The sequence below is a fragment of the Athalia rosae genome, chromosome 7, assembly GCF_917208135.1.
Source record: "Athalia rosae chromosome 7, iyAthRosa1.1, whole genome shotgun sequence".
Lineage (NCBI taxonomy): Eukaryota > Metazoa > Arthropoda > Insecta > Hymenoptera > Athaliidae > Athalia > Athalia rosae.
In genome coordinates, this window is record NC_064032.1 from 4,944,683 (window position 1) to 4,961,638 (window position 16,956).

At 47.9% G+C, this 16,956-nt stretch overlaps 2 protein-coding genes across 3 annotated transcripts in view; one reads left to right on the plus strand and one right to left on the minus strand.

The window, feature by feature from the left end:
- LOC105693418 (elongation factor-like GTPase 1) overlaps positions 1 to 16,956 on the plus strand; it is a 43,472-nt gene that overhangs the window by 25,488 nt on the left and 1,028 nt on the right. Inside the window, exon 4 of one of the 2 annotated variants that reach the window (XM_012413329.3) lies at positions 12,178 to 12,365. The exons of the other annotated variant lie outside the window; for it this stretch is intronic. Within the exon in view, the coding sequence (XP_012268752.2) occupies positions 12,178 to 12,365 (188 nt within the window). The remainder of the gene's footprint in view (positions 1 to 12,177; positions 12,366 to 16,956) is intronic. 2 annotated transcript variants of the gene reach the window in all.
- Positions 337 to 8,368, minus strand: LOC105693422 (protein giant-lens). The gene is made up of 4 exons (XM_012413343.3): positions 6,957 to 8,368; positions 1,677 to 1,897; positions 1,357 to 1,528; positions 337 to 1,279 (listed from the first exon to the last, which is right to left on the minus strand). Exons 1-4 carry the CDS (start codon positions 7,215 to 7,217, stop codon positions 1,037 to 1,039), a joined length of 897 nt encoding a protein of 298 aa, XP_012268766.2. The 5' UTR covers positions 7,218 to 8,368; the 3' UTR covers positions 337 to 1,036.

The window sequence follows — 16,956 nt, forward strand, 5'->3', positions numbered from 1 at the left end:
CGTTTTTCTTTTTTCTTCGTCCTTTTGCTATATTAGAATATTTTAAAGCTTCGTTCGTTTTTTGTTCTTCGTTCCGTCTTAGATATTAGAGTTGATTCAATCTTTCGAAAATCTCTTTATTCTGATAATATGTATATGTATATGTACTGTTATATATACCTATTTTATTTCCTCCTTGCGGAATAACAAATTAATATTTATACACATCCGTCGTAATACGATCGTATTATACATATAAAAGAAGAGCCAAAAAAAAAATAAAATAAGAAACAAATTTCGAAAAAAAAAAAAATTAGAACGAATAAAAAGAAAAGAGCAAAAAAAAAAAACCATTTATGAAAATAAAAACGTAAAGTATATTATATTTATACATGCTATATTTACAGATAATAATATATAGATAATCATAATCGTAACATGTAATTCATAATTGTCATTAATACTCTTAAATACGCCCCGCGCATATCAATGAAATTAATTAAAAGAAGAAAAAAAAAAAATCTTTTAAATTAGAAAAAAATAAAATAAAAAAAAAACTTATTTCATATACATATACGATCGAATAATATTATCTATAACGATACAATATGTTATAATAATAATGATATAAAATAACGGAAGATACGCGTGACGCGGGAATTATTTGCGATTATTTACCTGCATCTTTGTCAATTTTCTTTTTTTTTTTTTTCATTTTTTTTCTTCTCGTTTTCTTTTTTTTTGAAACAACTTTAATCTCAACTATTCAACTATATAACTTGGTTTTAATACTATTTCGTATGTATGACAGACCTTCAAAAGGCTTCGACTTACTTGACTAAAAATAAAAACAAATAATAGATAATAGATAATAATATTAATTAAAACAATCAAAAAATAATAATAATAATAATAATAATAATAATGGAGGATAAGTGAAAAAAAAAAAAAAAAAAGGATACCCTATTTGCTACAACTATCGATTTCAGGTAATCTTAGCATGATTGATCCGCGTCTGTTGGTCATCGGTATGTATAATAGAAATAATCGAAATTTCTCACAGTGTGTAAACTGGTTCGGAATGATGTGAGGGTACGCAATATCCGCTGTAGGTTTTTATCTCTAATATACCGGAATAAGAACGGGCCGGCAGAGAACCAGGATCCGTATGACGTCTCGGACACCTGTGACCCTTCGGACATTGGCACAGAGGCGAAGCGTTCACCTCCTCCAATTGGGAACTCCGTCTCTTGCGCACGGTGAACAAACGACAGGGTTCCTTGTGCTGGCAGCGCAATCTCTGCAATATTGACGAAATCGATTAACGAAACACGAAAATCCGGAGTGAAAATAACGACGACAAACAATAATACCAACACTTTGCGGTGAACAAGCGAAGGCGTAAATGAATCCTTGATTCCCTTCCGGCGAGACGTGCTGCTGCCTTCTCACCAGATAAGGAACGCTCCCGGGACGACATCGACAATGAACGCGTTGCACCGTCGCGTTTCCAGGACCACCGCCAGGCGCGAGCGTCCAGGTGACGTCCCTGAATACCGCGAAAGCGAAAAAATGAAAAAACCAAATCGACAAAAAAAAAAAAAACCGCACCAACGAAATTCTCAGATCTCGTTCGGGAAAAGAGAGAGAAACCCTCCTGTCTCTCCTCTCTCTCTCCTCCACGTTCATTCACTCACTTGAAATACCGACAAATCGGCAGCCGTTTAACGGGTTCGCACAATTTGTACTGCCGCGTCTTATCGACGATTGTGTGACCGTCGTCGGCGTGCAGAGTACTCGGGCATGTCCTTCCGCCTGGACATCTGCACTGCCTCTCCACCCATGGAACACCGTAGAGGTCCACTTTGCTGCATACCTCGCTCCTGTCCGAACACTCCGGTAATTCTTGTTCGCTCTCCTGAAACCAGAAAAAATAAAAATAAAAAATAAGCGATCTGCTTTACCGACTGCGACACGGGGAACGGCAAAAAAAAAAAAAAGCGGAAGAACCGCCGCCGAGCATTTTCCGCACAGCTGGTATCCGTCGGGCGTCGATCGTGTTTTTTTTTGTTTTTTTTTTGTTTCTTTTTTTCTTCATCTTTTTTTTTTTTTTTTCTATCCTTCGTCCCGTTTTTTCACTTCCGTTCGCGACGTTTATTCGTATTATACAACCACCGGGGGCCCTCTCGAGAGCGAGAAATAGTCGAAGTGGTCGGGGTCCTGGGCGGGGGGAGGGAGGGAGATGGGGGGGATGGGGGGGGGGGGAGATGGGACCTTCGGTGGGACGACCTGAAGTGCGGCGGGCATCGGGGGAGCGGTCCAGTAAGGTGTTTTTGCCGGCGTGCCTCCCGGGCGCCCAGCTTCCGGTCCAATAACCACCTTTGCGCGCACCAGCCTATCCGACATCACACGCTCCATGCGCGTCTTATGTATATACATATATATATATATATAACGTATTTACAACGACGCGCCTCTGATACGCACAAAATTTATGCCTCTAATATATTCATCTTCATCTTCGTCTTCCTTATTAATGTATTCCGATTCCGTCGTCCCTAATGAAAATCGCTAATGAAAATCATCGCCACGCGCGTTTGTTTATACGACTTTTGCATATTGTACGTGTAACGTATTTCTCGCTTGATGTAACGACATTTGTTTTGCGTACGTTGAGGAAAAAGAAAATAATAACGGAAAAAAAAAAAGAAGGAAAGGAAGGATCAAAAAAAAAAAGGACTCGTGAGATTCGGCTACCGGATTTACCCGGGTACACTTTTAGTGTGCCCAAAAAAAAAAAAAATAGAGAGAGAGAGAGAGAGAGAGAAAAAAGTCGGCAGGTATGGCCCGTAAATCTCCCTTTTGCCTCCGCGTGCTGCCGCTGTGCGTTTCCTCTCGTGTTATTCTTTTACGGTGAAAACAAGAATGAAAATTAAAAGGGAAAAAAAAAAAGAAAACCTGGCCACGTGGCGATTTTTTAATTTCTTTTTTGGTTTCTTTTTCTTCTTCTCGGCATAACGCGTTTCTACGTTTCGTCGCGCGACAGTCGCACTGCACCCTTTTGAATTCGGTGAGGAATTTTCATTGCGACAACAAAAATTACTATCAGTTAAAACTTTACGTCATCCCATAAGTAGCAGATGGGTGCAGCCCCGGTACACGAGGAGACGCGGGGTATCGTATGAATTTGTGTTTTTCTATTTCTTCTATTTCTTCTATTTTTTTTATTTTTTTTTTTTCTCATTCAAGTTTAGTCACCACGTCGAGGAATGCCTAGAATTTCTCAACACCCGTTTGATCTCGGTGTGCGGTATTTAACTTAATTCGTTGAGAAATAACGTACAGACGGATTAAAGCAGTTGGCACCGGGAGGTAACGCAAGTGTGCGTTATAATCGTGGATCAGGCTTTCCTCGAACGGAGAACGGATAAATGTTTTATTCATGTTTTCTCTTCTTTTTCCTGTTCTTTTTCTTTTTTCTGTTTTTTTTGTTTTTTTGTTTTCCGTTTCTTGTTCTCGGTCAACCGGAGGTCCCCGTTCCTCCGGCTCGTGGAATCGTTTCCTTCCTTTTGATCTTTTTCATCCGTTAATCCGTTCAATTATAATATAGTATAGGGACGTGGAAATGGGGTGATGTTAATGTTTTACTCTCTCTCTCCCTCTCTCTCTCCCTCTCTCTCTATTTATTGTTTTCTCCGGAGTTCGTCCATCTCGCTCCTTGCGTAGATAGAAAACGTCCGCAAATGAACAGCGCGCGGTTCAATTCGTAATGGCTCTATTCAGAGGTAATCAATCCGGCGAATGAGGCAATCGCCGACGTCCTGTCTCCGGTTATATACACATATATACATATATATACATGTATATATGTCTCCTCTCAAAAAGCTTCGCCAACCCCGCATCACCGGCTGTCATCAATTGTTATCGTTTTTTATCGCGATTATCGCGATATTAATATCCTTTTTATTTTTCATCGTCATCGTCGTCTTCGTCATCGTCCTCGTCCGTCCGTCCATCCGTCCGTCCACCGGGACTGAAATTTCATCGCGATTACCCTCAATTAATTATCGTATTGTTTGACGCCCGGCCGTTTAAAAGTAATCAACGAATATATAATAACGATCGCCGAACTCCACTGTCCTCGTTGTATTTAATTTAATTAAAATCGTTTTTATCCCGTGATGTAAAACTTGTCCGGGATAAAAACACGCGCTTATGTGTGCGTGTGTGTGTGTATTATATACATATGTACATACTTTCGACGTGATGTAATTAAATATTCGAGTCGTAAATCTGTCTGCGGTAATTTTATATTGTTTGCGGGTATTATGCCTCATATATTCCTTGCACTCGTATCATATAGTACACGTACAGTATAGTACACACGGCGCGGCGAAACGAAGAAAGTGAGAAGTCGGTTTACGAAATTTATTTTTTTCTCTCCTTACTTCCTCCCTTCTTTTTTTTTTTTTTATCTTTCTTTTATTCATTTATTTATTTTTTTTTTTTCTGCTATTTTTTGCCAGCCGATTATCGCGCGCTACCGGCGCACGAGGGTATCATTATTACGTTACGTTGTATTTTTCGGCCGCGCAAAGGCCCCGTCCGGCGGCTTTCCGCCTTTTTTTTCTTTCTCCTTCCTCCTCCTTTTTTTTTTATTTCCCTTTTTCTTTTTTCTCCTTTTTCTTTTTCTTTTTCTCCCGCGCGTATGTATAAAGGTGGGCGAAGGTATACGCACGCCGTTGTGCGCCTCCTACGCGCGATTCTCATAATCTCGCTTTTAAATCGGGCCACTAGGCAACGCGCATGAAAGAAATCCGCACATAATGCCCCCACATTCATCCATAGAAAAGCTGCAAGGTAAACCTCTCTCTTACAACTCCGGGATTTTTCCCTCCTCCGCGAACGCGTTTCCCTCCCCCCCGATCCCCCCCCCCTCCCCCCTCCCTCCATCGCGCTTCCGAGGAAGAAAAAAATATCCCCTCATATATATAAAACCCGACGAACTCGGACTACGCCGATCGAGTACGCGAGGGTGGAAAACCCGGTGAAACAGCTGAGCGTCGCGATGTTAACGAAAATGGAGAAAAGAAAGAAAGCAAGAAGAAGAAAAAAGAAGAAGAACGTCGGAAGAAACGAGCGAAGCGCGCCAAACGACGAACGTCGATAAGACGTTCGAGCGCGTAGTATTAAAATACGCGCACGTAATTCGTTCGAACGGAGCTTAAGGATTGACCCAGATTTCTTCATGAATGACTTTTACGACACAAAAGCACCAACAACTGCGCCAAAGAGCGATGCGTTTGAATGGGCGGACGACGATCGAGGGAATGAATGGGCGAGAACGGGACCTGGAAGAGGGAGAGGCTCACAAAATAGGGAGAAAAGGATGAGGAGGATGAGAAGGATGAGGAGGAGCAGGAGGAAGAAGAATAATGAAAACGCAAGAAGAGGAAGAGGAAGGAGCCGGGAACCGCGGCGAATGGGGTCGTCTTCCGTGGGGCGAGAAGGAGACGGGGGGGGGGCCCGGGGGTTCGAAACTAAAAAGGAATAATAGAGGACCGGAAGCGGCCATGAGCCATCCGGAAGTTCCCACGCGTCTCCCGGCCGCTACGACGACCGCAGGGCCCCAACTGAGAACATGACACCTGGCACTCGGCGCGCTCCTTCTCCGCGTCAACAGATGACCGACCCACCGACCGACCGACCGACCCCGCTCCTTCTTCGCCCCGCGCTGAATTTCGTCGTCCTCCTTCCTTCTTTTTTTTTCTCTCTCTCTCTCTCTCTTCTCCCTTCATTTTTTTTTCGCCTTTCCTATTTTGTTTTTTTTTTTTCTCTTTTTTTTCCGAATCGCCCGGAAGACGGAATTATTTTTTTCCCGCGTACTTCCGTCCCCCGATTCGCGGGACTGTCTCCTCCTCGACGCCACGGTCCACGTGTAACGCGCTTTTATTTTCCCCCCTCGTCCTTACACGCACACGCACACACACGCGCGCGCGCGCGCGCGAGCGCGCACGCACACATACGAGCGTCGAAAAAACTGACGTCTCGGCACCGAGACGCCTGCCTTATGAATGAAATGCCGACCTGACCGCCCGACCGGCCCGTCCCCAGTCAACCTCCGCAACAGGTTCCACCGACTCGTGGGCGCCACTCGCTGCCTTAGGCGTCGCTTTTTTTTTTTTTTTTTTTTTTTTTCCTTCTTCTTCATTTATTTACCTTTTTCCAGGTTTTTATTTTATCCTCTCCTACTCGTTGCTTAATTCTTTCCAATTTTTTTTTCCTCTTTTTCTTTTTTTTTTCATTTTTTTTTTCTACCTCTTCGTCGACTCGATTTCGTAGATTTTAGTATCGAGAAAAGAGAAAAAAAAAACGGCAAACTCGACGGCGCGAAAAAAGACGAAGAATTCGAAACAAGGAAATACGAAAAACAAAAGAAACGCGACGATCCGCGAGCGGCGAACGGGTCGGTCGGCCATGTGCGCATCGAGAAATTCGCGTCCACGTTAATTCGAAGGAGTGTATTTGATAATTTAAATTACGGTTCAACGAAAGGCGTCGTTTCCTTAACGGTAAAATAACAGATCGTGGAATTGCGCAACGTGCGCGTATCGATCGACGAATAAACGATTCTTAGGTGTGTGTGTGCGTGTGCGTGCGTGTGTATATCTGTATGCGCGTGTAAGTAAGTAAGTAAGTAGCCGCTAGAAAAACAGAAGTATAGATACAAAGTTCGTATCTGGTTGCAACTTCCTGTCGCCCGAACGTATCACTGCAGTACGAGTGTCGCGCGCCAACGTCGACGAAAGAAAGAAGGAAAGAGAGAAATAAAGAAAGAAAGAATCAAGAAAGAAAATGAAAACACGTCCGTCGACGCGTGCGCGCGTTCGTTTCGTTTATATCGTTCGTTCGTTTGTTTTTGTTTTTTTGTTTTGTTTTGTTTGTTTGATTTGTTTTTTTTTCAATAATTTCCTTACCCCGACTTGATAGAGCACCCTCGGCTCCTGGTGGGGGTGCCTGTGCCGCTTGTTGTCGATCAAGTCGATCTCTATGGCGGTGTCCTGGAACTCCTGGAGTTCGGCTAGGTACCTGCTCTCGTCCAACGACAGGTACTCGTTCAAAAATTCTTCACCCGCATCGTCGATATCAACACCGAGTAAACTGCTGCCGCAGCACCTCGCCAAACAACAAACCGCCGTCAGGATCAACACCGTTCTCCCCGCACCCGCGTGATCCATCTTAATCGCTCCTTTTCTTACAATCCGCTTCAACAGATCGATCCTCGAGGTCCTTCCCTCGGTCTCCAGGGAGGGGGGAGGGTCAATGAGATGCGATTTTTTTCGACAACCGCGAAAACGACGAGGACGACGTTAGAAGTGCGAAGGTCGCGGTGTCAAACTTCATCGGAGGTAAAGGACGAATGAGGTGGCGAAGAATGCGGGAACGACGACCGCGTACCCTGTATGTATCCAATCGACGATCTTCCAAGCTCCTTCCGGTACCTCGGAATCCTTGCGATTGCGGGATTCGACCGCGACGCGCACGTGCGGTGCCGAAATCGCGTCCGGAACGGCCGCTTCGTATCGGCGCGCGTTTTACCCCACGTTTCGCACGTTTCGCACGTATCGCACACTCGGATCTCCTCTGTACTGCGCGCACTTAAGCACCACCGGGCGAAATCGGGATCGCTCGGTTTATACGATCAGATTCCTCGGAGGAACAAACCGGAACACAGAGCGCGGTTGATCGCGGGCTCCGAGCCGGGATACGCCCTTCTACTCCTTCGATATCCGCATCCGTCGATCGGACGAAGGAAACTACGCGACAACGGGGGAGGGGGGGGCGGGCCTCGGAACGACCTCGCTAAGGGATGGAGTATCCTTCCATTCCCGAGCGTCGCGTATAATATCCACCCCGTAGCTCGACGATCGACGTAACGAGAAAAGCGCGGGATTTCGAAACGGGTCCTCCTTCCCCTCCCACCCCCCGACAAAACAACCCCACTCGCCGATCGCGGTACTCGCGTTACGACTCGGGAGCTTTTGTTTTTTTTTTTATATCGGCTGCACGCCCGACGAACGATCTCAGCGCTTTTCTTTTCTTTTCGTTTTTTCTCTTCTTCTTTCTGTCTTTCTTTCTTTCTCTCGACTCTCGTCGAAACCGAGCGGTCGGATAAACGCGACGAGTTCCGTCGTCGGTCCCGCGCACTGGACGCAACTGGATGCGGATTATTCGTCGGATGCGTTCCGGTAAGAACGACCGGTGGTTGCGACTCTATCTCTCCGCTCGTGGGTGAAGCGTGTGTTCAGCGGCGGCGGCGGCAGCGGCGGCGGCTGTGCAGCTGCGGAGTGTCGGCAACTAGTAGAGGAATGGCGCCCACCGGGCCCACGAAGGTACGCTTTAGGTATGCCGTCGTGAACTGGACTCTTGGGCTCCGGAGGCAAGAGGCGAAGCATGAATGGGTGCCCCCCTCCGCTGCCGCTCTTCCTCCTCTCCTTCTCCTCTCCACTCCTCCACTCTCCTCTACTCTCCGCTCCTCGCGTACTTCGACTCCTTCTCTTCTCTTCCCACCACCACTCTCCACCACCGCGACGACTCTCCTTACGTATACGTGTTATATATATATGTATATATATATATATATATAATATTACCAACGTCCCGTATCCCTCGTCTCATCCGCTCACCGTACGCCTCCGTTTTTTTTTTTTTCACTCCTCGCGTTCCGCGGCCCCCGTTCCGCCCCCGGCTACCCCCGGGCCCCGATCCTTCCCCCCCCCCTCCCCCGCCACCTCCACTCTACCTGCCCACGACCCCGGGGACCTCCGACTCCGCATCCCCAACGTCCTCGTCTTCGGGCCCGACGACGTCCTCCTCGGGGAAATCGGTGTATATACAGAGAGGACAACGTGAAATTGCGCACCCGAGTTTTGTGCGCAAGCGCGAATCAAAACGACAGTCGAATTTATCATCTGCTAGCGCGTTGTACCGACAGCCTCAGATTTCAGCTTCAGCTGTCAAATCGTCGATCACCGATACAGCTGAGATCGCGGTATTTAAATATGACTGAGGTATGTTGTGTCAGGTGAATGATGCGACACAAAACCAGACACAGATAAGTAGGGTGGCATAGCATCGAATAAAATTGATCAATTGATTGAGAGATTAATTAAATGTCGACAGAAATACACTCATCGAAAAGTTCAGGTTAGGTCCTTGTATTTGACAGCTAAATCTGAAATCGGATCGGTTGTTGGACATTCTGCGAAACAAATGCCGACGATCGCGCATGTGCAAATGGGGTGCGCAATTTCACCTTGTCCTCTCTGTATATGGATACAGTTCCGAGGTACGGATTTTGGATAATTACCGGAGGCGCTGCCGCCGTTGCTGGCCGCTGATTTTTCGTCGTCGTTATTTCGGCGGAAAACGTATCGCGAAAATCGGGAAATATTTTTCCCCCGCGATCGAGGCGACGATCGTCGGGGAGCGCGCGCGCGCGCGCGCGCGTGGGACTTCGCCGATAATCGGATTCGGTACGAGCGGATCGCGTTGCGGCGGCGAGCGAGCGGCGAGCGGCGGCTCGATACCGATGGAGAATCGACCTTGCGGCTTCGACGGCCGCCCTCGATCCTCTCTACACGTGAGACAACGGAGTGTATACCTGTATACCTGCTGTACCTATACGAACGAGAAAAACTGTTAGCGAGTGTTTCTTTATTTTCCTTCCACATACATGTATACACGTATACGCGCTTTTACAAATCGATCGCGCCAATCGATTCTATTCACGTTTCGAACTCCTTGCATATTGACCGCCGCTCTCATATATATATATATATATACACCGGGGTGCGGACAAAAAGATTGGTCAATTGTTTTTTGTTTTTTTGTTTTCGTTTTTGTTTTTTTGTTTTTTTGTTTTTTTGTTTTTTTGTTTTTGTTTTTGTTTTTTTTGTTTCTTTTTTAATTTCCTCTCGTGCTTAGAGCGGTTCGTTTTCTTCTCGTCCACGCGCTGTTTCCCCCCTCCCCTCATCCCCATCTTCCTTATTCCTTCTTCTCCCTTCTTCTTCCCCCTTCTTCTCTCCCCCCCCCCCCTCGTTTACGTTTCTGGAAACTCGTTAGCCGATGCAATTAGCCGAGGATGTTGTCGTCGCCGCGCAAACATATCAAACTGTGTGGATATATCGTAAGAGCGTACGAAGAGGGGGGGCAGGGGGAGGGGGGCGAACGTCGGAGGGGTCGAGGATGGCGAGCCCCCGTTGGTCAGGGGGCGGCGGCGGCGGCGGTGGCGTTTTCGAGCGGTTTCGCGTCGGCCGAGCGGCGGTAGATATTTGCGTGGGCCACCGGCGAGGCGGTTGCAGTCGGCGGGGGGGCCACCACCTCGGGGCTCCGGCCTTCTTTCGGATCTTCGAACGCGACGGCCGAACGACGCGCGTAGGTGGCGCGAACACCGGAGCGAGTACAGCGTACGCTATAGCGTATGGTATACACCAATACGCTAAGCGACAGCTCGCGTTTCCAATCTCCGCTACGCTACGCTACGTTCAACGACGATACGTTACTCCGTGCAATCGTGCAACAGATGGAATCTCAATGTATCGCCACGCGAGGAGTAAAACCGATGCAACGTAATCGTTGCACACCTCTTACGACACACGCGTCCCGTACGCCTGGCCTACGGGGGCGAACCTTCGAGATCGAGTATGTTTGAGAAATGTGTGAACGGATCGGTCGAATCCGTGTCGCTGAAATGACCGGTGATTGGCCGAAATCTTGAATACATACTCGATCTCAAATTGATCGAGTATAGGTCAGGCGTTACTTAGGAAGCTAAGCGTGCGTCGAGTCGAAATCTTCGAAATCGCCGAAATGTGTATATTGTATCACATCGATCGATCGATCCCGAGTAGTGTGTCCCGGTGGGACTCGGTCGATCGAGAAGAGAGCGCGTTTATTCCGTGACCTTGGGAGCGCGAAGCCGCGCGTACACGAGGCGGGGGTGAAACGGAGAGCCGCGTGAATGGAGCCCGGTATCCATCAATGAACCAGGGGCTGTCAACCGATCGACGGCGTCGAACGTAATACGTTCGGACGTGATCCTAGCGACCGGCGCGGGCGCTTCGTCGAGTCCTCGGAACGGATTGTTCCTTCCCAACTCTACATCGCCGTCGTACGTTGTTACATACAGACGGTGGCTCGTTTGCGTTGCTCCTCTTTTGTACTGTATTCCAGGCGGGCGGGGAACTCTCTTTTTTAATCGTTACCCCGAGATAGTTTTGTGTGCAAGTCGATGTTACCCCACGACGAAGAGCAAGAAAAACAAATAAATAAAATAAAATAGAAAAAAAAAAAACGAAATCGCCTCTTTTTAACATCTTTCATATTATAGCCTCCCGTGGTAATTTTGAAAAGAATAAAATAACTGAAAATTTCAATTCAAACATCATTTATTCAATTTCTATCAATCGAATCGAAGTTTCATTTTTACCCCATTTGGGGTAATAATTTACCCCGGTTCCCCGACCTCGGCTGTATTCCTATGTACCCAAATCCGTGGCTGTGATGCTTCCGTTTTTCGTACATCCCAACGCCGAGGAGGAGGAGAGGAGAGAACGACGACGACAATCTCCGTTGTGGGAATAGATGATCGCGCGTTCGAGTTTCCGCGCGGAACGGAAAGGTGCGGGGGGGGGGGGGGGAGCCGGGGCGGGATGAATCGGAGGTACGAAGGGAGGAGAATCGGAGGAAGACGAGAGACTTGACAGGGTGCAGCGGAGGGCGCCTCCCGCCGGTTCTCCTCGCCGTCGGGGAGGGGGGGGGGGGGGGGGGGCGGGTAGGGGGACGCAGGTGCGCGCAGGTGCCCCGGGGCGCGACCGGAAACCCGAACGCGCGCCCCTTCCGCCCCTCCGTCTCGCACCTTCCGTACCGACCGGCGAGGATCTTCCGATCCCCCGGGATCCCTTTTCCATCTCGCGTGTATCCCGCTTTTCTTTAATTTGTATAATATACGATTTTCATATAGTTTTATTATAATATTGCGTCTACCTGTAGGAATTTTTTTTTTTCTTTCCTGTTTCGGTCTTACAGTTTTTCCAAAAGCGGAAGTCGCGGTGACGAGACGCGCTCGGAATCGACGAAGATTTGCACTTCCGTCGACGATCGTAATTTTTTTGTTTCTCGTTTCGTTTGTTTCAGGTAAACTGTACGCCGTGTTCGGAAGACGGCAGGGTCGAGTGGTGGCGGCCGATAGCGCCTCGGGGTTCGGCGGTCAGTTTCGCGTTCTGGCGACTCTCCCGGTGCCCGAGAGTTTCCAGCTAGCTCGGGAGCTAAGAACCCAGACATCCGGCCTGGCGAGTCCTCAACTAGTCTTCAGTCACTGGGAGGTAAGGTGTACATACATACGTATTACATACGGCTCCGTACGGCGTATAGAGACTTGTAGAAAACTTCAAACGGTTATCTGGAAACTTCTATACGTATATATATATATATACTGTACTGTACCATACACTCGTTGCGCCATTAGCGGAGCCCCGGGGAGCGCGACACGCGATCGAATGGAATCGAACGGAAGTTTCCATTTTTAGTTTTATTTAACAAGCGCGACCGACCGACCCCGCTACCAGCGCCTTCCACAGTCTCCTGTAATTTACGACCGATGTGTTATTCCGTTAGGTGATCGCGCGGTAAAATAAATCCCCCCCTCCACCCCTGAAACGCCCGTTCAACGATAGATTTGTTTTGATTTCGTCTTTCGTCTGTTTTCGCGAAAACGCCGCTGGGGGGGGGGGGGGGGAAGGGGGCGACCGTCGCGCACTTTGACCCGCTCGTTGGCTCGCCCCCTGGGACCCCGGAGGGCTACGCTCCGCTCCGCCCCGGGCGGGTCCGTCTCCGCTGTTTCAACGATTCGAAAATCGACTCCTTTCCGCCCCGCGTTACGGTAGAGTCCGACTCCCGTCGCTGGCCAAACCGAACCGAACCGAGTCCTTCGGCACCCGAAAAATCGACCGGCCTGCACCACGGAATCGGAGTGTATAGGTTTCAGGCCCCCGCGGCTACATTGTGTCCTCGACAATAGGTATACAATCATCGGACACTCCGAAGGGTCAACATTACCGCGAACCTCTTCCAGCCTCTCGACGGCCCTCTTCATAACGTTTCGCCTTTCCTAAGGACTTTTCGAGGAATATTTCGACCCCCCCCCTCCCCCTCCGCCCCCCCTCCGGGTAATACTTTTTCATCGACACTTCGCCCGGCTTAATCGCGACCGGCGATCTCGAGAATCGACGAACCGATCGGATCGGATCGGATCTTCGAACGGAAAATGGAAGGAGATGGAGGAGCCCTGGGGGGAGGGGGGGAGGGAGGGAATTGCACCTTGGGGATCCTCGGAAGCGGGGCGGGGCGGTGCAGGCGTAGCAAAATTTGAATCATATTTTCGAGGGTGCAGAGATACGGGCGCTGAAGTTTCGTTATACCTGAGAAGCCCACTTAATTCCCTGTCGTTGGGAGGGAGGGAGAAACAGAAGAAAAACAAAAAAAAAAAAAAAAAAAAAAGAATAAGAAAAGGAAGAGGGAAAAAAATTAAACGTCTGTTTCTACGAACGCCCACCTAACCTCCAGAACGTATCTGATTACCGTTATTATATATAATTAAAAAAGAAGCCCAGAGGGTGATACGAATAATTCGGAATAGAATAAATTGAACGCCCCTATAAGACGAATTATTAAATATAATGGGAAAAACGCTTCTATCTCTCCTCTCCTTATTATTAAACTCTTAAAATATCGCATGGCGTCGTATACGCATATTGTATACAATGTACGTGCGTATAGTTGGCGGGGTTTTCCTGCTCTGCAGTAAACAAGAATGGATTAATGAATGAAGAAACCGAACGAATCGAGTCGAAGTGTGTGCGCGTGTGTGTGTGCGGTGTACATATACACATACATAGTTATATACACGGGGTAGCGTACGTACGTACATATCCTACCGAAAAAAAGGACGAAGAAACGGACGCGCGACTCTACACTCCACCGCCCCTCGATAATTCCCCTGGCGCGCTGGCTATACGTATACGTATATATACGCTCGATCCGAGTCGTGTTTTGCCGAGATTGTAGGCTTACCCCGCGAGTCGGGGTTTATACGCCTTCCTTCGTTCATACACTGTAACGTACGTAGGTTTTACGTCCACCCCTTTCCCCCCCCCCTCCCCCCTCATCCCTTTCGTATTCGTACCGTGGGTAGTTTCTTATACTCCGTATATATACTATACGTATTGTAACGTCAGCGAGCGCGTTTTACAGGCTCGCGTCGGAGCGTGCGCTTCCTAGACCGATCTTACAATAAAATTTTTTCGATCTTTCGTCACGCGCGCCACTGTGCCCAACATCCCATGTCCCCGGCACCCAGGCCGGCCGCGTTGGTCACGGCTCTCTACTCCCCGTATCCTTAAGGTTGTCGTACGCCGAAGCCTAGTTGTTCAACTCTCGTACCGTCCGACTCGGCGTTCTCAAAAATTGACGTCCGAATTCGTCCGCGACGAGTTTCGAGTTTCGATTTTTTTTTTTTTTTTTTTCTTAGTTTGTATAGATCGAGTCACTCGAAACGGGGAAGCACTTCGTTATTTCGGACACTCGGTTGGATCGATTTCGATTGGCTTGTTATGTCGATCGATTTTTTTTTTTTTTTTTTGGAGGATTGTTTTATTCTGCGCGAGAGACTCTCTTATAAGGTCGTTTTCTATCGGTGTTCGTTATTCTGGTCGTCGGTCCGGCCTTAACGGCCTGCGCACGCGGTTGAGGTATATATATATATATATATATATATATATATATATATATATATATATATATATATAAATGTAAAAATAGAGATGTATATAAAAGGAATAAAAAGAAAGAAAAAAATGAAAAGAAAAGAAAAGAAGAAAAAACTACGCGATGTGTATAAAAAGAAAAGAAGAAGAAGAAGAAGAGGAGGAGGAGGCTAAGAAGGATCAGAACTGAGACTGACCGGAAGATTACCACGCGATCTGAGGAAAAACTTGCTGATTTTATAACCGCTATATAAAGAGTCTCGAGCGTCGTACCAAACTAGAAAACACGCGGTTCGCCGATGAAAACGGTGGCGGCGGCAACGATCCGATCATCGCATTGTTCGTCCTGAGGCTGTTTCTTCTTCTTATTCTTATTCTTCTTATTCTTCTCCTTCGATTCTCCCGATCGCAGCATCCCGGTCCAGCGCGTGGCAACAGCCGCTATATAGATCCGCTCGACGATCCTCGAGAATCGCTTCTTTTTACCCAATTTATTTTTACCTCGTCTTCCGCCCCCCCCATTTTCGGCCAAAAAATCGTCGATTTTGTTCCTTGAAAATCTTCCATTTTTTTCACCTCCTTTCGGTCCATACGAACCGACCCCGTCGCTGTAAATCTATCGTTACGAATTAAATTTTGTATAAAATTCATCTCCGGCGTTGACCGGATTTTGGGAGAAAAAAAATATTAGGGATAGACGCAGGGAACCTCCGTTAAATAATTGGGAACTAGGAGTATAAGGAGACGCAACAGGTTGCTCATTCCGATTTCGTCCGATTTCGAAGCCACCGAAAATCCCGAAGACCCGAGTAGCTTTACAGGAGAGGGAAGAGAATCGGGAGCAGAGCGACGGCAATAAGGATAGACGGGGAGGGGGAGGGGGGGGAGGGTGGTGTGGGGGGGGTAGAGAAGCACCGGCTAAGCAGCACGAAAACAAATCTGGCTGAAACAAAAACCCCTGGCTACCATCTGCTCGATTCCCGGCTTTAAATAAATTGTCCGAATCCCAAGCTACCTCGAATCAACCCGCGGGTCAATACATTCCCCGTTCGCTACCCGCGGGCCAGGTGTCCACATCTTATAAATTTCAATACGGCCGAGCGCAGAGAAAGAAAAGGTAGGAAAAAAATTGAGAGGAGAGGAGAAAAAAAACCACACACACACACCACACCAACTCCGAAGGAAGGATCGAAAGCGGATAGAGGAGAAGAGCAGGACGCGCGCGGGATGAAGGGGGAATGACGGGGGGGGGGGGGGGGGGGGGGAAACAGAAGTGAAGTGGGACCAAGTCCGCCGGGCCCGAGAAGAGATGAGATGAGAAGAGCAGAGGCGCCGGGGCACGAGGGGGGGGGGCCGAGAATAATAAAAGAAAAAAAAAACAAAAAACAAAAAACAAAACCAAACAAACAAACAAATAAACAAACGGGAGAAATAAGAAGGAAACGAGGAGCGCGCATATACGAAAAATAGTATAGCCGGTAGAAAAATGGGCTGGGATTGGTTCGGCGATCTCGACGGGGCGACGCGAGGGGTGGGGGGCGACGTCGTGCCGGACGAAAGTTTACCGCCGCTACGGGAGACGAGGGGGATTTTTTTTTTTATTTTTTTTTTGGGGCGCGGGGGGGAGGGGGAACGGAGGAGGACCACTAATTCGGAGTGCTACCGACTTACGCAAGATCTTATAACTATACCGTACTATACTGTACGTCGCTGGCGGGGGAAAAGTTTTGTCCGAAAAGGCCCATCATCTCTCCGAATATCTATCTCTCTCTTTCTCTCTCTCTCTCCCTCTTTTCACGTGCCCCCGGGACTCGAGGCTCTAAAAATACGGGAGGAGGAGAGGAAGGGGCCGGTTGGACGGACCCTGCGGAACCGCTACTACCTGTGTGCATATACGTATACCTGTATATTTATCTCCTTATATACCTCTACACCGTATACGCAGAAGCAAGCGGCAACACACGATATACGAAGCCATTTACCTGCCCACCTTAACTGCGGAGACACGCTTTGTGATGATTACACGCGTTTTATTCGGTCCATTAAATTTGCGGATAGGTCGGCGGTTGGGTACGTACGTAGGTAGGTCGGTAAAGGACACGCGGGACTCGGTATTTACATAATCGGAAGGTATCGAGAATTTACAGTCGTT